The 25,210-nt window shown below is 33.0% G+C and overlaps 1 protein-coding gene across 3 annotated transcripts; it reads left to right on the top strand.

Annotated features, from left to right (window-relative positions):
* Positions 1-12,399: 12,399 nt before the first annotated feature.
* Positions 12,400-15,981, top strand: LOC117910516. Of its 3 annotated transcripts, none has more exons than XM_034824596.1 (2): positions 12,400-12,494; positions 13,120-15,981. In XM_034824596.1, exon 2 carries the CDS (start codon positions 13,126-13,128, stop codon positions 15,625-15,627), a length of 2,502 nt encoding a protein of 833 aa, XP_034680487.1. In that variant the 5' UTR covers positions 12,400-12,494; positions 13,120-13,125; the 3' UTR covers positions 15,628-15,981. The 3 variants fall into 3 exon arrangements, with proteins under 3 accessions (XP_034680487.1, XP_034680488.1, XP_034680486.1); XM_034824597.1 differs by having other exon boundaries at positions 12,408-12,494; positions 13,125-15,981; XM_034824595.1 differs by lacking the exon at positions 12,400-12,494 and adding an exon at positions 12,584-12,624 and having other exon boundaries at positions 13,125-15,981.
* The last annotated feature ends 9,229 nt before the right edge of the window (positions 15,982-25,210 follow it).

Here is a 25,210-nt window from a genome sequence, read left to right as displayed (position 1 = left end):
ACTATTGTCTTGTGAAGATTCAAGAACTTCTTCAAAGTCTTCCTTTTTAGGATTACTGTGGTAAAAACCTATCCTATTGATATAATCATGAGGGATAGGGAATTCTGAGCTTGTAGGTTGTTTTAGATTCTTAATGTCCTTCTTATACTGCCCTATTTCTTCTTGAAGATCCTTAATAGTCAGGGTATTAAGGATAATCTTTTTCTCATGTTTATCACTATGATCCTTAAAAGGGTTTTGAATAGAAGGTTCTCTGGTTAATCTAATTAGTCCATTATCCTTTGCTTTTGGACTAATATTCCTTTTAACCAAAAGGATTCTCCTAAGAGGTGTTTCGGGAATAGCAAAAGTTTGAGGTGTTTCAGGGATAACAAGATTATTTTTAACCTTTTGGCTTATTCTATCAATGAAAGCTTGATCAATTTAAGGATTTTCCTGAAATTTCTTGGATAATTCAAAAGGCTTAAACAAAGGCTTATTGTCATTCTTAACAAAAGGCTTCTTAAGGTGATCCTGAGTTTCAATAATCTCCTCAACTCTATTGACTTGATTTCCAAGGGTTATGAGAAACATATTAGTATAATTGATTTGTTCCATAATCCTTTTAACATCGGATGCACTAGCAGTTCCTTTATCCTCTGGCTTAGTCTTAAAAGGTGAAGCTGTGACTATGGTTTCATTAATATTCTTTTCTATCTTAGCTTCAGGAGGATGAATGGATTCTATAACAATATTGTCACTGGTTTTCCATATCTTAGCTTTTGTAGAGGTGTTATTAATACGCTTACAAGGATAATCTGGATATTCCTCTTGTTTGAAGAGTTCAAACAAAATCCAAAACTTAATATTTTTCTTTTCTTGTCTTAAGTAAGCATAGAATTCTTCTTGGTAAATGGTTCTAATGACCTTAGGGACGGTGCTAAAGAACCAATCATTTCTTTGCTTATTGACTTCAGAATAGAAGTCTTTTCTTAAGAGATCCTTGTTGATCTCAAAGTCTTCATCACTTAGGCTAATTGTGTTAATCATCTGGGAATAGGTAGGAGACATAACAGGGGACTCATCCTATTGGGATTCCTGAGTAGACTCAATATCCTCAGTGTAAAATGGTCTAGCCACGTTGGTGTGACTTCTGACACCTGTTAGCTTAATATTCTTAGGATTTCCTGAGCTGGAACCTTCTTCTTCCCTAGTGGTTCTAACTGGGATGGAAGAGCTTGAAGATCTAGAGGGTTCATAAACAGAAACTCTAGGGCTGCTGGAATGTCTGAAAGAGTTGGAGAAAACCAGTTCTCCTCCTCCATTAGGATATTGAACAATTTGTTCAATACTTTCAGAACGCTGTGCTATGGCTGGAACAGCATTAACAAAATGCCAATTTTCAGGAAACTCAACATCTTTCCACAAGATCTTCTTGGGGATAATGAAATCTGACTTATCTAGCATATCTGAGTGAAAGTAAGTGGTCTCACCTTTAGGACTGGTGCAAAGAGCCCCAGATCCAACGCTTGTGTTCATGCTCTTATAGGCAAACCTGGTTATGATGGAAACAGGACTGTTTCCTGGTTTGATCTTAAAGCCATGAGTCTTAATATGCAGGACAACTGAATCTAAGATGTCTGCATCTCTTATTCTAACTGTGAAGTTAGGATAGCACTGGAAATAAACTGGGCCATCATTTAGTCCAGCTTGGACTGCGCCTATAATAGAATCTCGATATTCGAGATGCCTATTATCCCTTAAACACATGACAATAGAGGTGTTTAAACCTAATCTTGTCAAAGGCTTAGCTGCTACTTGAATCATACCAAAGTGTATGAAATTATAGCCATCTTTCTTATGCTTTTCAATGGATCTGTTATCTAGAAGTCTTATGACTTGGTCGTCTTGTTCTAAGCTGACTGACATCTTAGAGGTCTTGATGGTATAGTCTGTGAAGAACTTAAAGGTTCCTTTCTTATAAATTTCTTGATTAGACACCTTGGGTAACTTCCAATCATCTAAATCATTTTGGATCTTAGGATAATTGATCTCTTCACTGTTTACAACAGTATCTTGAGAATCACTGGATCTCTTAGACATGGTTCGAAAAATTGAACTCATTTTAGGGTTTTTGAAGTAGAGCCTAATAGTAGATTGACAAACCTTATGAGACGTCACCCCAACCCTCTTACAGCCTAACAAATGCCTATCCACGGTTAACAACGGCTCAACCGGCAGGGCTTGCGCTCCTAGGCACACTGCTACCTATCTTAGGATAGTCCAAGAACACCCAAAACAAGGCCCAACTTCCCTTCCCCGTGGCTCTGATACCATAGACACCCAGGACAAGGACATATGCAATGAACAAATGAATTATGCAGATGATTCAAAACAAAGTAGAGGGTTAGAAAATACAGAAGATATCCAACAAAGAAATTTAAAGAGAAGGAACCAAAAACTTGTTAGTTCATAATAAGCTTAAAACCGACCATGTAGGCGGTATAAAATAAAAAACATAAAACCGACCATGTAGGCGGTACAAAATAAAAAACAAAATAAAAAACATAAAATTAAATCAAAGCATAATTAAAAACCATCCATATAGGAGGTAATCAAAACATACTTATATTATACATAAGGTGAATATCTTACAATGGATCAGGGTAGGAAAGCTTGAAGAAAGCTTGAAAGCTTGAAGGCTTAAAGGGATTACATGATGAGAGAGAAAGAAGAGAGAATGGAGAGCATAAGCTTAGGGAGAGAAAACTAGGCGGAAAATAAACCGTGCTTACAAATGAGGCCCGAGCCTCCTTAAATAGGCAAAAAGGGAATCTTGAACAGTAACCATGAATAGTAGACCCGTGCTTGAATAGTAAAAGTGAACAGTAATCAGGGAACTGTAGAACTTTTGACTATTAACTCGGAATCTTGCTTTCGGCTGAAATGACTGCTGATCAGGGAGGAATATATTCTGAGCGATGATCCATTAGGAGCTGAGTATCTTGAATAGTGGATTTGAACGGTAAAGGATCAATCTTTTTACTGCAAAATATCTGATATAGGGAATCTGCTGCAATGAGATGCCCCATATTTTTTGGGTATGCTTCAAAGTCTCTGCTGATGACTCTGGCTCTCCAATGCTTGATTTGCTTAATAATTGGCTCTGCGCAAATATCGCCTTGAACTAAGGGACTGGACAGAAGAGTAGGTCTTCTATTTTGGTAATGAAGATTAACATAATGCTGGGCTGGAAGAAGGCTGCCTCTAGAAATCCATTCAGGAGCTTTGCTAATAAAAAGGGCGTCAGCAAACTTTTTGTTTAGCTTAAAACCTTGGGTTAAGCTTAGACTAATCTTTCTGCCAAAACTGCTAGCTTGACTTGGATCAGAACAGATAAGTTGGTAAACCAATCCATAATCCATAAGCAATTGCGGAGTTAGGATTAAAACTTCACTTTTGAAAGCAAGGTTAATTGGCTGGTAATACTGCAGATCAATGCAGGCTCTGCTGATAGTGAAATTTTTATTGCAGTTGCAATTTTTCTTGTTGTCTTGTTGATGAAGAAGCGGCTCAGGACAATTTCTGCAAAGAGTTGAGCCATCAAATTCCATTTCCTTGATTAAATTTAATCCTGGAACACTGAGACCAGGAATGGCTGAGAGGTAAATGTGCAGATCCTGTAAATAGGCCGAAATAAAAACTTGCTTTTCTTCTGCACTGGATTTGGCTTTATCACAAATTAGCTGGTAAATATCATCTGGCTTAAGATTGGATAGGATCTCATTCATTCGGTGAAACATTCTAAAGATAATGCACTCCTACTCTTCCTTACTTAATTTCACATCCACCAGTGGGATGAATGGTTTTTTCTCACCAATTTCCAGTGGGGAAAAAGGGGCTTCTTGATCAATTTGAGGATTTTCTTGAAATTTCTTGGACAATTCAAAAGGCTTAAACAAAGGCTTATTGTCATTCTTAACAAACGGCTTCTTAAGGTGATCCTGAGTTTCAATAATCTCCTCAACTCTATTGACTTGATTTCCAAGGGTTATGAGAAACATATTAGTATAATTGATTTGCTCCATAATCCTTCTAACATCGGATGCACTAGCAGTTCCTTTATCCTCTGGCTTAGTCTTAAAAGGTGAAGCTGTGACTATGGTTCCATTAATATTTTTTTCTATCTTAGCTTCAGGAGGATGAATGGACTCAATAACAATGTTGTCACTGGTTTTCCATATCTTAGCTTTTGTAGAGGTGTTATTAATACGCTTACAAGGATAATCTGGATATTCCTCTTGTTTGAAGAGTTCAAACCAAATCCAAAACTTAATATTTTTCTTTTCTTCTCTTAAGTAGGCATAAAATTCTTCTTGGTAAATGGTTCTAATGACCTTAGGGACGGTGCTAAAGAACCAATCATTTCTTTGCTTATTGACTTCAGAATAGAAGTCTTTTCTTAAGAGATCCTTGTTGATCTCAAAGTCTTCATCACTTAGGCTTATGGTGTTAATCATCTGGGAATAGGTAGGAGACATAACAGGGGACTCATCCTGTTGGGATTCCTCATTTTCCTCAGAGTAAAATGGTCTAGCCACGTTGGTGTGATTTCTGACACCTGTTAGCTTAATATTCTTAGGGTTTCCTGAGATGGATCCTTCTTCTTCCCTAGTGGTTCTAACTGGGATGGAAGAGCTTGAAGATCTAGAGGGTTCATAAACAGAAACTCTAGGGCTGCTGGAATGTCTGAAAGAGTTGGAGAAAACCAGTTCTCCTCCTCCATCAGGATATTGAACAATTTGTTCAATACTTTCAGAACGCTGTGCTATGGCTGGAACAACATTAGCAAAATGCCAATTTTCAGGAAACTCAACATCTTTCCACAAGATCTTCTTGGGGATGATGAAGTCTGACTTATCTAGCATATCAGAGTGAAAGTAGGTGGTCTCACCTTTAGGACTGGTGCAAAGAGCCCCAGATCCAACGCTTGTGTTCATGCTCTTATAGGCAAACCTGGTTATGATGGAAACAGGACTGTTTCCTGGTTTCATCTTAAAACCATGAGTCTTAATATGCAGGAAAACTGAATCTAAGATGTCTGCATCTCTTAATCTAACTGTGAAGTTAGGATAGCACTGGAAATAAACTGGGCCATCATTCAGTCCAGCTTGGACTGCGCCTATAATAGAATCTCGATATTCGAGATGCCTATTATCCCTTAAACACATGACAATAGAGGTGTTTAAACCTAATCTTGTCAAAGGCTTAGCTGCTACTTGAATCATACCAAAGTGTATGAAATTATAGTCTTCTTTCTTATGCTTTTCAATGGATCTGTTATCTAGAAGTCTTAAGACTTGGTCGTCTTGTTCTAAACTGACTGACATTTCAGAGGTCTTGATGGTATAATCTGTGAAGAACTTAAAGGTTCCTTTCTTATAAATTTCTTGATTAGACACCTTGGGTAACTTCCAATCATCTAAATCATTTTGGATCTTAGGATAATTGATCTCTTCACTGTTTACAACAGTATCTTGAGAATCACTGGATCTCCTAGACATGGTTCGGAAAATTGAACTCATTTTAGGGTTTTTGAACTAGAGCCTAATAGCAGATTGACAAACCTGATGAGACGTCACCCCAACCCTCTTACAGCCTAACAAACGCCTATCCCCGGCTAACAACGGCTCAACCGGCAGGGCTCGCGCTCCTAGGCACACTGCTACCTATCCTAGGATAGTCCAAGAACACCCAAAACAAGGCTCAACTTCCCTTCCCCGTGGCTCTGATACCATAGACACCCAGGACAAGGTCATATGCAATGAACAAAGACCTCTGAAATGTCAGTCAGTTTAGAACAAGACGACCAAGTCTTAAGACTTCTAGATAACAGATCTATTGAAAAGCATAAGAAAGATGGCTATAATTTCATACACTTTGGTATGATTCAAGTAGCAGCTGAGCCTTTGACAAGATTAGGTTTAAACACCTCTATTGTCATGTGTTTAAGGGATAATAGGCATCTCGAATATCGAGATTCTATTATAGGCGCAGTCCAAGCTGGACTGAATGATGGCCCAGTTTATTTCCAGTGCTATCCTAACTTCACAGTTAGATTAAGAGATGCAGACATCTTAGATTCAGTTGTCCTGCATATTAAGACTCATGGTTTTAAGATCAAACCAGGAAACAGTCCTGTTTCCATCATAACCAGGTTTGCCTATAAGAGCATGAACACAAGCGTTGGATCGGGAGCTCTTTGCACCAGTCCTAAAGGTGAGACCACTTATTTTCACTCTGATATGCTAGATAAGTCAGATTTCATCATCCCCAAGAAGATCTTGTGGAAAGATGTTGATTTTCCTGAAAATTGGCATTTTGCTAATGCTGTTCCAGCCATAGCACAACGTTCTGAAAGTATTGAACAAATTGTTCAATATCCTGATGGAGGAGGAGAACTGGTTTTCTCCAACTCTTTCAGACATTCCAGCAGCCCTAGAGTTTCTGTTTATGAACCCTCTAGAGCTTCAAGCTCTTCCATCCCAGTTAGAACCACTAGGGAAGAAGAAGGATCCAGCTCAGGAAACCCTAAGAATATTAAGCTAACAGGTGTCAGAAATCACACCAACGTGGCTAGACCATTTTACTCTGAGGAAAATGAGGAATCCCAACAGGATGAGTCCCCTGTTATGTCTCCTACCTATTCCCAGATGATTAACACCATAAGCCTAAGTGATGAAGACTTTGAGATCAACAAGGATCTCTTAAGAAAAGACTTCTATTCTGAAGTCAATAAGCAAAGCAATGATTGGTTCTTTAGCACCGTCCCTAAGGTCATTAGAACCATTTACTAAGAAGAATTTTATGCCTACTTAAGACAAGAAAAGAAAAATATTAAATTTTGGATTTGGTTTGAACTCTTCAAACAAGAGGAATATCCAGATTATCCTTGTAAGCGTGTTAATAACATTAAGAGCACTAAGACCTTTGAATTTTCTAAGGAATTCCAAGAAAATCCCCAAATCAACCAAACCTTTGTTGATAGGATTAATCAGAAGATTAAGGATAATCTTATTGCCCCTTTGACTGTCCAGCCTCATGAGAGAATCAATATGGTTAAAGGTGATATTAGTTCAGAAGAAGAAGTTGATGAACTAATTAAGATGTTTGAGGAACCCCATAATCAAATTATTAATAATTTAGAAACCTTTAAGACTATGAATTACTATCCTAGACCTACTTTTCCTGACATGCAGTTTGAGGAAAGAAATCAGTATACTCAAGCCTCATACACCAGTGGTACTATCTATGAATGGAACATAGACGGTATGACCGAGTATAACATACTCACTAAGCTTCAAGAAATGACCATGGTTAGTACAGCCTATAAGTTAAACAATAGACTGCCAGATCATGCTATAGCTCAGACCATTGTTGCTGGGTTTACAGGTCAGCTTAAGGGTTGGTGGGATAATTATCTCACTTTCGATGATAAAAATAGTATCCTTAAAGCCTATAGGATTAATGAGAATAGTGAAGTTGTTAAGGATGAAGATGGCCAAGATATAGAGGATGCAGTGGCTACTCTAATCTACTCAATATCTAAGCATTTCATTAGAGATCCTGCAAAAATTAAGGATAAAACTGCAGATCTCTTAACCAACCTTAAGTGTCCTAAGCTTCATGATTTTAGGTGGTATAAGGAAGTCTTCCTAACCAAAGTCATGCTAAGGTCAGATTGTAACCAGTCTTTTTGGAAAGAAAAATTTGTCTCAGGATTACCCAAGCTTTTCTCTGAGAGAATTAGGATCAAGATAAGGGAACAGTATAATGGTCAAATCCCTTATGATAAGCTAACCTATGGTGAGATTATAAGCATTGTCACAGCTGAAGGGATTAAGTTGTGCAATGACCTCAAGCTTAAGCAACAAATGAAGAATGAACAGAAAATCTACAAGAATGAATTTGGTTCATTTTGTAGCCAGTTTGGTTTCAGCCAAAAGGAAACTATGCCTCCCTCTAAGCAAAAATCAAGTAGGAAGCCTAGCAAAGATAAGTTTTACCACAGTAAGAGAGGTACCTATGACAACTATAGGATGAATGATACTAAGCAGTCTAGACACGTCCAAAGAAGAGTCAACAAGGATACCCAGAAAAAGGTAGAAACTCCTTTAGATGTCAAGCCAATTATCTGTTTTAAATGTGGCAAAGTTGGCCATTACAAAAAAGATTGTAGAGTTAAGCAAAAGATTAATAACTTAAGTGTCTCAGATGACCTAAAAAATATGCTTTGTAAGGTAATGTTAAGCTCCACAGATTCTAAATCAAGGACTGATTCAGATAATGAAGATGACATTAATCAACTAGACAGTAGTGGTGAAGCTTCTAGCCAACCTTCTAGTGACCAAGTCGTATGTATTAAAGGTAATTGTAATTGTCGTCCTAAAACTATAAATGTCATAAGCCAAGATCAGGAATTTATCCTTGATACTTTAAGAAAGGTTGAAGATGAAAAGACTAAGCAAAATCTCTATGAAGTTTTTAAGAAATCTGTTGTTAAGGTAGAAGTCAAGAAGACTGTTAATCCTTATAACCTTAATGATATCTTAAACAGGTTTGACCAACAGTCTCCCAAGGAAGTCAGCATTAAGGAACTTCATGAAGAAGTTAAGCAGCATAAAAAGGAGATTAAGGAGTTAAGACAATTCATAAGTCTAGGTCTCTCTGATCTTCAAGATCAAATCAATAGAATTGTCAAGCAAGGAAACCTCATGGATATTCCAGAATCTTCTCAAGTTAATGATAATGAGACAAATAATTTTTTGAATACTGTGAGTAGGGTTATCTTCCAAAGGTGGGAAATCTCCCTTACTATAGTAGTCAAAGATAAATTTGTCCTTAATATTATTGCTTTGATTGATTCAGGAGCGTCTGATAATTGCCTTCAAGAAGGTCTTGTACCTATTCCTTTATGCGAAGAGACTAGTCAGTCTCTATTTGGAGCCAATGGCAAAAGACTTGCCATTAAGTATAAATTAACAGATGTTGATATCCGTAACCATGACATCTGTATTAAGCAAAGCTTTGTCCTTGTTAAGGATCTTAATGAAAAAGCCCTCCTAGGTATACCCTTCTTAAGCTCTATTTATCCCTTGTGGGTAGATAACCAAGGTATAAGAACAAAGCTTTTGATGAGGAAATTCTTTTTGAATTTGCTAATCCTGTCACTCTTTGTGATCAAGCAATTAATCTTGTTAGTATAGATGATCCACCTAAGATATTAGGTACCCACATCATTCATAATCTCATTATAAATGATATTTTAAGCATTCCTTTATGCATTTCAAAATTTCAAACTGATATTTTGAATCAAGGAATTTTAAAAGTTATTTTTACATCTGAGAAAACTATTAAGTATATAACCTTTAAGTATGATTTAACTGATTGGATTATTTTAAACCCTAATTTTCAAATTAAGTTTATTAAAGGAGAAAGTTTCATTCCTAATCACTCAACTCGTGGAATTTGCAGGGTTCATGAGACCATGGCCCCTAAAAAGAATACCCAAGCTCCCAACCAGAAAACCCAATCCAGCCAAGCTCCTTCTCCCCATAAAATGCTATGGAGCCAACAAGTTGAAGAAGAAGAAGCAAGGCTTCATTCTTCTAACCCTGTGCCAAACAAGATGATGACCTTGTACTATGATCATTCTGATCCAGTTAAACCAGTCAAGGCCACCCAGTACCTAGCTATTTCAGGGTCTCAGACCTTCAAGCAAGTCATTAAGGCTAATCCCTCTCAAAAGGAATTAGCACCAAGCTCCTCTTTTTCAAACAAGCAAATTGTGGTGGCTGCCAACCCCACACCTCTTTCAACAAAATCAAGATATTGGCAAAATGATTTAAATCAAGCTCTTTTAGTTATAGAAAGAGAATTTTTCTCTGAAAACCCCAGAGAGATTGCTACAAAAGCTTTTAAAGAAAATTTTCATTATCCCTCTGGTGATATTTTAAAAACAAGAGAGTTTTATGAAGCAGTCCTTATAGAAACTGGTTCTGTTAAAATTAAGCATCATTCTGACAAATTCAGCAATATAGGTTTGGCATTCTCCACCTGCCATATCTATAAGATTCTTACTGTCAAACAATGGGGTGGAAATCCTAATCTTTCAAGGGAATTTTCTGAACCATCTAAGCCAAGGTTTTTTAATTATTGGGATTATCAGAAAGCATGGTTTAATGTTTTTCTGATCCAGAATAGGGACTTCCATCATTCATGGATGTTCTATTTTCCATCTAAGAATCAGCTTTCCTCTTTCCCATTTTGGTTCTACAGTTGGTGGACTTATTATGGTCCAACTATTAAGATTCTTCCTAAGCCCATCCTGGATGGCTTTGAGCTATTCAGAAGTTCTTTTGATGTCCCTAGAGAACTTTCAGCTTTTCCCCCTTCACTATTCTTTTTCAGCATTTTTGGCCTTGCTTGGATAGTCCAGTGGGACTATATTATCATTACAGACGAATCAGCAGCCTTTCCGTCTCTGGAAAGGACTTTTAAAACTAAATGGTGGGATGCTTTGAAAAATGATGCATCTATTGATGCAGTCAAGCAGTATTTCCTCAAGAACCCCACTCAAGTCTCAGCCAGTGATGATATGTCTCAGTTTCTCCTCAAAAAGCAACAGTTACAAGCCATGCTCGCAGCAGCTAAGACCCCTCAAGATTTCCAGAAAATCCTTGAAGAAGGAAGCTCAAGCTTTTCCCAAGAAAATTCTAATGCAGAATCTGATGATTCAACAAGCTACCTTCCAGACAATGGTGATGACTGTGAAGGAATCCTTCCTCCAATTAGAGGATTTAAGCCTTAAGAATACTTCAAGCTTTGCAGTTTCTGCACCAAAAGCAGCAAGCATGTGTTCACACAGTTTAAAGATGCCTGTCAGCCGTCATTTCAGCCAAAAGCAAGTTTCCGGGTCAAAAAGTCAAAAGTGCTACTGTTCATTCTTACTGTTCTTGGGTCACTATTCAAGCACTATTCAAGGTCGGTTCACTATTCAAGCACTATTCAAGGGCGGTCTACTGTTCATGGTTACTGTTCAAGATTCCCTTTTTGCCTATTTAAGGAGGCTTGGGCCTCATTTGTAAGCACGGTTTATTTTCCGCCTAGTTTTCTCTCTCTAAGCTTATGCTCTCCCTTCTCTCTTCTTTCTCTCTCATCATGTAATCCCTTTAAGCCTTCAAGCTTTCAAGCTTTCTTCAAGCTTTCCTACCCTGATCCATTGTAAGATATTCTCCTTATGTATAATATAAGTATGTTTTGATTACCTCCTATATGGATGGTTTTTAATTATGCTTTAATTTAATTTTATGTTTTTTATTTTGTTTTTTATTTTGTACCGCCTACATGGTCGGTTTTATGTTTTTTATTTTATACCGCCTACATGGTCGGTTTTAAGCTTATTATGAACTAACAAGTTTTTTGGTTCCTTCTCTTTAAATTTCTGGTTGGATATCTTTTGTATTTTCTAACCCTCTACTTTGTTTTGAATCATCTGCATAATTCATTTGTTCATTGCATATGACCTTGTCCGGTTTTAAGCTTATTATGAACTAACAAGTTATATATATATATATATATATATATATATATAATTTATAAAAAGCTTTGGGAGAGTAGGAAAAAAAGAAAAAGTGGGGAGAGACGACATGAGAGAGAATGGTAGGACAGAAGCATAAGAAAGAGGGAGGAAAGTCTTCTGTTTTTATTTATTATTTTATTTGTTATTTTTTTGAAAACTTGTAGACCAAGTTTCTCCCTTTTTCTTTCTTTTCTTTTAAATAACTTTTTATAATTTTATATGAAATTTATTTTTATATTTCCATTTTTTAATAAATATATCTTATTCTCTTTTTTCCTTTTTAAATTTTAAAAATAAAAACAATAAAAACAATGGAAATAAAAATTAAAAATAATAACTAATAAAAAAATATACATATAAAAATAAAAAATTGAAAAATAATTAAAATAATTATCATGAATATACCTATATTATAATGATTTAATTAAAATTAGGATTAATTTCATTCGTCTTTTTTAAGATTTTTGTTTCGATTAAATACATCTAATTATTATAAATTTGAAATTTTATTAAATATTTATTTTATTATTTTTATTTATTTTTTATTAGATATATTTAAAAATGGATTAAATTAATCCATAAAATTACAATTTTAATAAAAATTTTAATATTCACTTTGTGAGGAATTCTTTTCTCTTTTATATTCAAACGTTGTTTATGAATGTTTTTCTTATTTATTAAATCAAGAAGAAAGCAACCAATGATTTGAACTGTCAGTTTTTTTAATGACACAAAGGACATTAGAAAAGACTAAACTAGTAAAAGCGAAGAGCGAGAAAGCAAGAATAAACCACAATGAATGGTGAGGAAAACATAAGAGAGGAGGAAGAGAAAGGTGAATCAGGAGGAAGCAGAGAAAGCACCAAGATCTTAGGTAAGTGCATACCCTCCTGTTTGGTTGCCAAGAAAGAAACCCAGCTTGCTTTTTCTTCTCCTGTGCAGCCATAATGCACTTGTAACCATGTTGGATCTGTTAACATGTTCATTTATGGTATCCTAGGTTGGTGCGTGACTACATTCTTTGATGAGGAAATCATATCTGGGTCATGTCTTTTTGAAGTGCTTTTTGTTTGTTTTTGTGGCTTAATTATCACACAATCCATGAAGAAAACATTTGTGATGGGTTTCTTTGTTCACTGCAACTTGGTTTAGCCCAGTGGGGTGACAATATTTGAAAATCAATTCCTCAATGGTTAGATCCCATTAGGAACACCCAAATGAAATTGGGGATTTCTTTATTGTGGTGAATGATTGAAGTTTTATGGAGTTTTAAGAGTTTTCTTTCTTCAATTACTGAAGTTTAGGTTAATGATATGTTCTGCTCAGGCAAAATTGTTATTGGTATGATGGAAGTTGCAGCTATCTTGTGTTTGTTAATCTAGAATTGCTGGATGGTTAACCCAGATTGATGTTTTTGTTAACTATCTCGTATTCCCTTTTTTATTGTTATATTTTGTTTTTAAGCTGTCTTAATGTTCTTCATTTCTTCTGATGATAAGGTCAGCATGGGAACGCAGGTCAACACCCTCATGATCAGTGAATACGATGAAGCTCTTAGCTTACAGAATGAAATGCAGGAGAACAGTAAGGCTCTGGCTTGGTCTAATGTTTCAAAAACACATGCCAGCATCACCCAACCTCCATCAACCTCTACCCCCAAGCCACCTAGCAAAGGGATTCCTGCTCATGAGGCCCCTACGATCCATAAATCAGATACCTTGGATGATGGCAGTGGTGATACCAGTTGCAATATCCCAATGATCAAGCTTTCCTCAACCGAAAAGGAAAACCTAAGTGCACCATGGAAATACTCCCTTATTGCCAAAGTCCTTGGCAGAAAGGTCGGGTTGCAATACTGCCAAGCTCATCTTCATTGCCTTTGGTCTCTTGAGGGAACAGTGGACATCATTGACCTTGGCTATGGATTTTTCTTGCTAAAATTTTCGCTCCCTACAGATTATATCAAGGTGTTTAAAGGGGTTCCATGGCTGATCCACGGCTACTATATCTCTCTTCGTCCATGGGTTCCTAACTTCAAGCCTTCAGAGGCCACCATCACTCATGCTAAGGTTTGGGTTCGCCTTCCTGAACTCCCCATAGAATATTATGACAAGGAGGTGCTGTTACAGATTGGAGCAGCTATTGGCAGAACTATCAAGATTGACCCCATTACTGAAAAACAAGCAAGAGGCAGATTTGCGCGAATGTGCGTTGAAGTAGATTTAAAGCACTCACTTCTTCCCCAAATTAAGCTTGGTGAACTCCAGCAGAAGATTGAATATGAGGGTTATGTTGATCAACTGCAGCAGGATTATTCTCCATGCCCGCCTCTGATTGCCAATCCAACCCATTCTTATTCCTCTTCACATACAAAGTTTGTACACCCGAATCCCCTTGGAGCCCCTAATGCTTCACAAAATGTGGCCTCCAACAACAGAAATACCTCCATTGATGCCACTTGGCTTCGAGTTCCCTGTTGGCAGCGCAAATGCCCGCAAAAAACAGAAAGAGATTCAGGATCACAGGGTCCTAAGGTCCCAAAAGAGAAAGCTATGACTGGAACCGGATTGTCATCATCAGGTTCAAGGTTCAGTGTTCTTGAACTAGAAAATCATCTTGATCCAGCTGTTGAACCCAAGCCTTCAAAAGGGAAATCTGAGCACGCTTCTGTGAGTACAAGCTCTCCTCACAATGGGAAGAACATTGGATCTAAATTGGGGCAAAAGCAATGTCCCAAAGCTGGAGAGGGTAAATCCTTGTCTGCAGCTTTGCCAATTGCGGCAACAAAGCTGTCAATGCCGGAGGAAACCCTTTCCAACCATGTGGAGGCATCTGTAGAACCTAAAGTGTTGTCTAGATTGTGTAATCCTATGTCAGTCAAGCAGCCACAAGACTCGTTGAAGCAAGTGCAGAAACCCCACACCTCTTCCCCACTTCTTTCCTCAACATTATCTTCATCCAAAGTTGTAGCTTCCTCTTTCAGCAAGGGCCAGCAACCAACACAAGATGATGAGGTTTATCTGCCACTACCAGCTTCTTTCCGCACCACTTCTACACCCACTGAAATCTGGTCCCCCTGGTGCAGTAATTTAGTTATGAAGAATGCATCCTGCACAGCCCCTACATCACTCAGTTTGAACCAGCCACAACCCTCAAAACAGAGTGCCATTCCTCAGCTTTCTCCTATGCCAGATGCCACCATCCAGTTCCATTCTGAAGTGATGCAGCGCTCAACAAAACAGCGAAAAATAAAGAGCATACCAGGATTGGTTCAACTATTTCAGGAGCTGAGCACTGAAAGCAGTCCAACAGTCTTCAGCATTGATTCAGCTATTTCAGACATTGAAATTAGCGTGAGCATCTCACCCTTGCCTACTGGAAAGGCAAATCATCACAGCATAAGCTTCAGTCCCTCCAAAACCAATCACAATATGCATCCTTTGCCAAAAGGACAGGCAGGAACATACCAGAACGTCTCAAAGGCCATCCCTGAACCTCATCCAAAGAAACTTCTATGTTGGAATTGTCGTGGAGCTGGTGAGCTCAAGTTCATGCGAGCTATAAAGGATCTAATCAAACTACACAAGCCATCCATAGTAGTTCTTCTTGAACCAAAGATTTTTGGTGGTGATGCAGACCAGGTCATCAAGGAAATTGGCTTCTCTTGCCAACACCGTATTGACCCTGAGGGCTTTGCTCATGGAATTTGGATTTTGTGGCAGACAGAGGATGTCCATGCTGAAGTTACTTCATCTACCCCACATCAGATTCACTTGTCAGTTCAAGTCCTCTCTGAAGCCTTCGATGGTATGCTTTGTGGAGTTGGTGCTGATACTGATGCCCTCAATGGGATGCCATATGGAGTAGATGACAATCTTGAGCCATTTACTCAACATTGGGACTCAAGTTTCTTTTATACTTCAGAGAGCCTGATGTACCCACCAACCTCAGAATGGGTTCCTTTCTCAAAGAAAGTTGAGGTAGGACAGATTTCATCTTGGGCTTAAGAGCTCTATGTTTTCTCATTGCCATATGCCTGGAGCTTTGCAAGTTTCCATCCATATTCATAGTCATTCTCTCAATTAATTGAGAAGAAGCTTTATGCTTGCATTTTAGAAGAATTGTTTCTCAAGAAGGGAGTTCCTCTGTTATGATTTAGAGGGGAAAGTGTTGTATTCCGAATATGTACGCATAATGGAGTATTGTTTTGAGTTTGTGGTTACCCTTTGCACTCGAGGGTTCCATGCTAAATTTCCTTTCTTATGTTTTAGGGGGGAAAGTGTTGTATTTGGAACACAATGCATAATGGAGATTGCTTTGAGTTTGTGGTTTCCCTTCACACTGAAGGGTTCCACGTTAAATTTTCGTGTTTGCTGTCTTGTTGTTTGTTTGCTAGAATAAATTTCTTCTCACAGAATATATGATTAGCAGATAAAACATTCACCTGATTCGTAAGATTAAACTGTCATCACCCTCCAAATGGATTAGACTTCATGCTTGGCCTATCACTCAACTTTTTCCCAAGGACCATGAAGTTGATCTATTAGTTTTTCTGTTCATCTTTAGTTTTCCTACTGTATGCAAACACATTTGTGGATCCATTGATGGTTTCACAAAAATAATTAGGTTCCCCCATGATTTTCAGTCAAAATTAAGATTCTCAGTAGTGTTATTTCTTGGTGATTGCTTGATTCTAAGTTACCAGATTCCTTGTAAGTTCCAAAGCAACTACAGTGCCCATCCATTTCATACTTAAATAATCTGAATTCTTATCATATACAGAAAAGATGGCATACTTTGTTACTGGGTTATGAACTGAGAGAATTGCTGGAACTTGTGGGTGTGAGGCTATCATCAATAGAATGAGAATTTGGTTACTAGTTTATGCATCTTTCATCTCCTGACTGACTGGTGACTCTTCTTTGTTAGTCTGAAAATATACTCCCAATTCAAAGCTTCCATTTCTGGATGCTCATGAAGCTGGTTGCTAGAGGTTTGATTGCTTGGTTTGCATTCTTTGTATATGGTGAAAATCCCCCTGTTTTCAATAAAGGGATGATTTAAGCATTCTTTAGGGTGCATTTGTTTACTGGATCCACCCCAAAGCTGGCATTTATCCCAAATCGGGATTGATAATGATTAAAGTGTTTTTGTTAGTGGTGTTTTTATTAAAAACGCTTTTAAAAGCGATCTAATCATAATATTCGGATGTAAATTAAAAAATAAAAAATTGATTTTATAGTATTTTTATGAGAATCATTTATTATGTAATATTTAATAAATTTTAATAGTGATTTTAAAAACTTGTTTTTAAAACATAATAATTTTTAAAGAATGTTTGAAAAAACTATTATCTTAAATGAAAGTTATTACTATTTTTTTATTTAAAAAATGAAAATAGACGGGTATTCCAATCAATGCCTAAGTAATTAAAAGTTGGTTTGATAGTGTTTTTAGTTGAAGTATTTTTATTGAACTTGTTTTCTTCTATAGTGCTCCCGTGGAAAACTTTTATTAGAATCTGAAAAAATGATTTTAATAATGTTTTAGACCATGTGACGTATAAGTGTAAAAACACTTTTAATTTTGAGAAATTATCATAAAGACATATAATTTAATTATAAAAAATATTATAATAAATCAAAAACTTTTATTAAAAAAAAATATAAACATTTGTGTTAAAAAATGTATAAATATTTATAATGTTAAAAAAAATTTAAATAATTATTTTTATTATTACAAGAAAATTTTGAAAACCATTTTTTTAAAAAAGAAATTAATAAATAAATATCGTCATGGTATAATAAATTTTCAAAATAAAACAAATTATTTGATTATATATTAGATTAATAATAATAATTTTTTATCAAAGAACAATCATCAACAATGATTCAAAATTCTTCTTAAATAAAACCAATTTCTTTTTTTTTCTTTTTCTTTTTTTAATTTTAATTTTTTCAATCAATGAAAAACAAACTCAACCTTTCAATTTGGAGAGGGAAAAATGCAATTCGCAAGAAGAAAGTACAAAAAAGGAGACCCATTTGTGGTCAATGTAAAAAACAAAAAGAAAAAAATTCAAGAACTGAATCATCTTTCATTGTGGATTTATTGTTTCATAAAAGAGGGAGATCTATCCAAACATCAATGTATATGTATATTTGGATTGAATAAATATTCACTAATTTGAGTATAACTACCAAAAGTATTTGGATATTGATGGTGGATAATATTAAATATCTAGAATGTTATTTAATGTTCAATCTCCTTTTTAACTTGCATATCAACAACTTAATAAATGGGATTTACATAAATAAATCATCACAAACTATCAATTCAATCCAAAAATCTAAGTGTTTGTTTGGATACGTTTCTTTGAATAAATAAGTGTTTGATAAAATTTTAAAAATATTTTTAAAAATCTAAAAACTTACTCGTATTATTAGAAAATCATTTGTAATATTTTTTTAAAAAATATTTCATCAGTGATTCTCCTAAAATTACTTTTAGAGAAAACATTTTTATTATAAATAATTCAAATAGAAACATTACCAAACAGACTCTAAAATTCTTTGCATATCTTTATTGGGAGTCTCTCAAACAATGATTGGTGAGCTTGGTGGAACTATTCTTTTTGTTCAATTCTTTTTCTTCCTCAGTTGTAAGTTATGCCGATAAGTATGAGAATTCAATCCTGCTTATTTGGATTTATCTCCCATGTCATACCAAAAATATTTCCTCAGTTGTAAGTGTTTGTTTGGATACGTTTCCTTGAATAAATAAGTGTTTGATAAAATTTAAAAAACATTTTTAAAATTTTTTAAAATTACTTGTATTATTAGAAAATTATTTATAATGTTTTTTGAAGAAATACTTGATCGATGATTCTCCTAAAATCATTTTTAGATAAAACACTTTCACCACTAATAATTCAAATTAATCATCTATTATGTAATATTAATAAATTTTAATAGTGATTTTAAAAACTTGTTTTTAAAACATAATAATTTTTAAAAAATGTTTGAAAAAATTATTATCTTAAATGAAAGTTATTACTATTTTTTTATTTTAAAAATGAAAATAGACGGGTATTCCAATCAATGCTTAAGTAATTAAAAGTTGGTTTGATAGTGTTTTTAGTTGAAATATTTTTACTGAACTTGTTTTCTTCTATAGTGCTCATGTGGAAAATTTTTATTAGAATCCGAAAAAATGATTTTAATAATGTTTTAGACCATGTGACGTATAAGTGTAAAAACACTTTTAATTTTGAGAAATTATCAAAAAGACATATAATTTAATTATAAAAAATATTATAATAAATCAAAAACTTTTTATTAAAAAAAATATATAAACATTTGTGTTAAAAAAATGTATAAATATTTATAATGTTAAAAAAATTAAAATAATTATTTTTATTATTACAAGAAAATTTTGAAAAATATTTTTTTTAAAAAGAAATTAATAAATAAATATTGTCATGGTATAATAAATTTTCAAAATAAAACAAATTATTTGATTATATATTAGATTAATAATAATAATTTTTTATCAAAGAACAATCATCAACAATGATTCAAAATTCTTCTTAAATAAAACCTTTTTCTTTTTTTCATTTTTCTTTTTTTAATTTTTAATTTTTTCAATCAATGAAAAACAAACTCAACCTTTCAATTTGGAGAGGGGAAAATGCAATTCGCAAGAAGAAAGTACAAAAAAGGAAACCCATTTGTGGTCAATGTAAAAAACAAAAAGGAAAAGTTCAAGAACTGAATCATCTTTCATTGTGGATTTATTGTTTCATAAAAGAGGGAGATCTATCCAAATATCAATGTATATGTATATTTGGATTGAATAAATATTCACTAATTTGAGTATAACTACCAAAAGTATTTGGATATTGATGGTGGATAACATTAAATATCTAGAATGTTATTTAATGTTCAATCTCCTTTTTAACTTGCATATCAACAACTTAATAAATGAGATTTACATAAATAAATCATCACAAACTATCAATTCAATCCAAAAATTTAAGTGTTTGTTTGGATACGTTTCTTTGAATAAATAAGTGTTTGATAAAATTTAAAATATGCTTTTAAAAATCTAAAAAATTACTCGTATTATTAGAAAATCATTTGTAATATTTTTTGAAGAAATACTTCATCGGTGATTCTCCTAAAATTACTTTTAGAGAAAACATTTTCACCATAAATAATTCAAATAGAAACATTATCAAACATACTTTAAAATTCTTTTCATATCTTTATTGAGAGTCTCTCAAATGATGATTGGTGAGCTTGGTGGAACTATTCTTTTTGTTCAATTCTTTTTCTTCCTTAGTTGTAAGTTATGCCGATAAGTATGAGAATTCAATCCTGCTTATTTGGATTTATCAGTCTCCCATGTCATACCAAAAATATTTCCTCAGTTGTAAGTGTTTGTTTGGCTACGTTTCCTTGAATAAATAAGTGTTTGATAAAATTTTAAAAACATTTTTAAAAATTTTAAAAATTGCTTGTATTATTAGAAAATTATTTATAATGTTTTTTGAAGAAATACTTGATCGATGATTCTCCTAAAATCATTTTTAGATAAAACACTTTCACCACTAATAATTCAAATGAAAACATTACCAACGGACTCTAAAATTCTTTGCATACCTTTGTCGGGAGTCTCTCAAATGATGATTGATGAGCTTGGTGGAACTATTCTTTTTGTTCAATTCTTTTTCTTCCTCAATTGTAAGTTATGCTGATAAGCATGGGAGTTCAATCTTGCTTATCTGGATTTATCAGTCTCCCATGTCATACCAAAAATATTTAGACTATGATTATTTCTTTTGTTCATATTCCTCTATGATTTCCTCAAAGTTTTCAGTGACAAAATGAAACAAGCAGCCCATTTCCATAAAGTTAATGAAAAATATATTCAAGTTTATCAAAGATTTTGGTTGGTTTAGAATTGCTGATAGTTAAAAAAAAATATTGATTTTTTAATCAATTATTTAGGAATTAGTGCTTAAGTTTGCTTTTTGTTTATTTTTGTGGCTTAATTATCACACAATCTATGAAGAAAACAACTGTGATGGGTTTCTTTGTTCACTGCAACTTGGTTTAGCCTAGTTGGGGTGGCAATATTTGAAAATCAATTCCTCAATAATAAGTCAAGTTAAATAGTTTAAATTTATAATTAGGTTAATCAACAAGATTATTAAATGGGTCAATTCAGATCAAATTTGTATTATGCAAATTGATCAAAACTATCTTATTTATTAAACGAGTTATATAGGTTGACACGAATTTCACCCAAACTTAAATTCAAACCTACTAAAAGCATGTTGGATTCAAGTCGTATTAACGAATCATATCAAATTTTGTCACCCCTATCTTTAATCATAATGTCTCCTTCGTTACTTTAGTAACAATTATATTCAACTTGTATCGTGTATGTAGCAACATATTTTTGTAACTTAAACTAGCATGACACAGCTTTCCTTGCAAAAGTAATCAAATACCTTATGATGTTACATCAATATAATAAAATCTATTAAATTCAATTTAATCAATTTCTCAAGTCTTTAACATAGTATTCATTGCATGTTGGGCTCCCTTTGAAATAGTGTCCATAATCTAATAAGACATAAACTATCAACCTTTCAAGATTATTTTTACCATCCTTGAGTCTTAGATCTTCATACTATGTGATCAACTAATATACTCTAATTCATTAAGAGCATATGTTAAATTTCCCTAAAAAAATTATTGCGAGTTACAAATTTCATGATCATAAGTCCTTATAATTACTTAAAAAAACATATTGTCTCAAAACAATAAGATATCATGGTGTCTATATTAAAAATATCTATTGTCATTTGCTTTAATTAATAGTGACTCGATTTATAAGGAATATATGACCACTTTAGAGTTTTACCTATAGGTCAAAGTCATTGAAGCTTTCAACACTAATTCAATATTCTTTGAAGGTTGAGAACTTATATAACATAGTGGCTTGGTTGAAATCATAACTACTCAATAATTAATGTCACGACTCACTATAAGTTTTATCAAATGTATAACCATACATACGAGTACACTCACTATATAAACTCATTCTGATAATTAAAACATGTCATCCTTCAAATTAAGAAGTAGTGTGCTAAAACCTTAGATTGATTGTCTAAGTTTTTATGAATTGGTTGTAAACAATTCATCAACTTGCAAGTAACCTATAACTTGTATCTTTCGTACAACTCCTAAAATATACTCAAATCATATGCAATGCAAGTGATGTATACCTGAGTGTTCAAATAAATATTAATGTAAATAGTGGAAAATGGTGGAAACAAAAATCATATTATAAATCTATTATGAAATTTTACTTTGTTAAATCATGTTATGCTTTTAAAGACTTTGATTTTTTAAATTGGATCTTGGGCTATTAGGATTAGATCTTGGGTTTTAGTTGTTTCATTTGATTTTGGGCTTGTTGCATTTTGGGCATTTATAATTTTATTTGGGTACACTAATAATTCATTTGATGGAGGCTTCAATTGTGTGATGTGGGCTACGGGCTGAGATTATTTTTGGCTTTGGGTTCTCTGATTTGGCCTAGTTTTGATCATTTAATTTGTTGTTTTGGGCTTTGGTTTGGATTGATGTTTGATTTGGCTTTGGGTCTTGGATTTTTTGTTTCTTAATTTGGAAGTAATATTTAACATTGGCTTTTGGGCTTCACTTTTAATATGTAGTTTGGACCTTGCTTAATTCCTATTTGAGCCCCTGGTCGGATTATTTCACTTTGGCCTATTGATTTGTTAAATTGGACTTTGTGTTTGTGCTTGTGCTTGTGCTTGTGCTTGTTTGTGATTTAGGAATGGTCTATTGTTTTGGGTTTTAGTTTGATTGTGGGCATTGTGTATTACTTTGGGCTTGGGCTTTATAATTGTTTTGAATCTGTTTTGGTATGGGCTTGGTTATTTGATTTGGACCTTCTATATAGGTTATTTGATTTGGGCTTAGGGCTTTCATTTAGTTTATTTGAGATTGGTTAATTTGATTTGGATTTGGGCCTGTTATAACTTGCAAACTATTTAGGCTTGTTTTTCTTTTATTGAACAGGATCAACAAAAGTGAGCTTCATATGTGCCTCTCTCACTCTCATTCACTCTCCTTTCTTCTTTTCTTTTGAGTACTATGTGTAATTTTAAAAAGAAGCAGAATATGTGGATTCAAAGATTTGAAAAACCGGCTTTTTTTATCAAACTGTTTTCATATTTTCTTATTCTTAATATAGAAAACAGTTTTTGAAAATAATTTTCAAATAAATCTTATATTTTTTATTATTCTCTTTACCGTAAAGATTGGTATTGCAATAGCATTTAAAGAGATGTCAATGGTGGAGCTACAACTTATATATTTTTAAATTATTCAACCTTTATATAGAAAAATTAAAATAAGTTAAATGAATTTAAAATAATATATAAAATTAATTTATTAATTTTAATTTTTTTTTCTATTTTTCTTCTCTGTCTTCTTTTCCTTTTATTTTCTCTTAAAATTTATGAGAACCAAATATATTTTTAATTTTTCATACAAAGCTTTTGCAACTTGCTTTAAACCATAGACTTTTTTTTTTTTTTTTTTAATTTAAAGACAGGATTTGGAAAGTCATTACGCATGTTCATTAATATATCCATTTAGAAAAGTTTTTTTAATACCAAGTTGATATAAAACAAAATCTTTATAACATGTAACAAGTAATGTTTTGATTAATTTAAGTTGGAAAATGCTAAGCTACAAAACCAATACTTGTGATCACATTAGAGTGCAACATATCAAGTGGTATTTTTTAGTAGGGTACCCAAAAAGTACTATTTGGTACTCTCAAATAATAAACTCATTCATATAAGAACTTTATAGATTAAATTCGGTTCATTGTGACTCTATTATTTGTGTTTTTTGTTTTTTAATTTTAAAATAGTTTTTAAAAATAAGTATTAGAAAATATGATGAAACGAACCTTATCTTTAAGAAAATAAGGTAATTCAAAATACATTTTACAATATTTTTCAAAAGGCAAATTATAAATTTCTTTAGTTGGTTTCTCATATTTGAATCGAGAAAAACTGTTTAAATGATTTTTCCTTATCATTGATAGCAACTATTTGAATGAAAATATAAAAAATATCGTGAATATTCTCATCAAACTCCTTGATAGCAAATATTTCACTTATCAATAAAAATAAAGTTACCCAAATATAGTAAAAATAAAGTTACCCAAATATAACAAAAGATTGAAGGATGCAACCAATTTGGGTTAAATTACCTTTATAATTCTTTTAATAAATAGGTAATTTTTGGGTCAACTTGTATAATACGAATCTGACCCATATTAACTAATTTAATAATCCCGTTATTTACCTAATTATATTTTTGAATTATTTAACTCATTTTAAATTTGTTTTTAAATAAATAGGTCGATTGATTTAAAAATATGTTTGATTGAGACATTAATTACATGGATATTTATAAGATTCAATTTAACTTAATTATTAATAGAAAAATCTAATTATTAAATGAGTTAAATGGGTTAATAATAAGATAATATTTGAATTTATGATTTTAATATGATTATTATTAATACTAAATTTGGATAAAGCTATGTAGTAAAATACCCGATAAAAATAAGAACACACGAGCCAGCCCTTGCTTTTAAATTAGCCAAGTCATTCACGCGCTTTGTGGGCTCCACAATGTCTAAAACTTGAATGCAATGTACCAACCATTTTTCTGCACCAGTTTATGGCAATGGCAGTTCGTACTCCATAACCAAGAAGAGCTGTCTGGTACCTGCCATGAAACTTCAAGTAATTTTCCTAATTAGTTGCCTTCGTTGCAACTTAGAACCAGAGAGAGAAGAGCAAACGAATTATCCAAATAGAGAAATTTCTTTACAACTTTTGTTTTCCCATCTTTCAACTTAGAAAAATTGTTTAAACAACCCAGTCACACTGGTTGATGCGGGAAAAAGTGAGTTATGATTCACGGTTTAAAAAAATATAATTTTTTTTTAATTTATAAATTAATTTTACTTTTTTCTTTTAATTTTTTTTTAAAATATACATATAATTAAATAATTATTTTATAAAATGACTTTTTTACTTATTATAATAATTAACATTAATTAATAAGTGAACATATTTTAATAAATTCACTTTAATTACGTTGGAGGATTTCAATTGATTACTTTTAGTTATAGTTTTTTTTATTCAACAAAAAATACAATCACCACCTTAGTTATGATTTTCTTTTTTAATTGTGATACTTGATTATAATTTTTTTCTCTCTCTAAAAACAAACATTGGATCATCGAACAACAACAATAAAATAAAATATTTAAATTTTTTTAAATACAATTAAGACTAAAATAATTAAAAATTAAATATAATTAAAAATTTTAAAAAAATATTGACTCTCAATATATTTACATATCTTTCTTAATATCTATATTTTTTATTTTATGTGAAGTGAAAGTGAATATTTTAATTTTTTTTGTTTTAATTTAATTTTGAATTTTAAAATTTTCTTA

Source organism: Vitis riparia, unplaced genomic scaffold, assembly GCF_004353265.1.
Source record: "Vitis riparia cultivar Riparia Gloire de Montpellier isolate 1030 unplaced genomic scaffold, EGFV_Vit.rip_1.0 scaffold770_pilon_pilon, whole genome shotgun sequence".
In the NCBI taxonomy this organism is placed as follows: domain Eukaryota; kingdom Viridiplantae; phylum Streptophyta; class Magnoliopsida; order Vitales; family Vitaceae; genus Vitis; species Vitis riparia.
This window is presented reverse-complemented; position numbering and strand designations above follow the sequence as displayed.

Excerpts from the sequence above, each read along its gene's own strand:
- LOC117910516 (XM_034824595.1), top strand. The coding sequence starts at position 12,599 with ATGTTCATTTATGGTATCCTAGGTTG. Across the intron at positions 12,625-13,124 it reads ATTTATGGTATCCTAGGTTG|CATGGGAACGCAGGTCAACA; the intron begins GTGCGTGACTAC and ends TGATAAGGTCAG.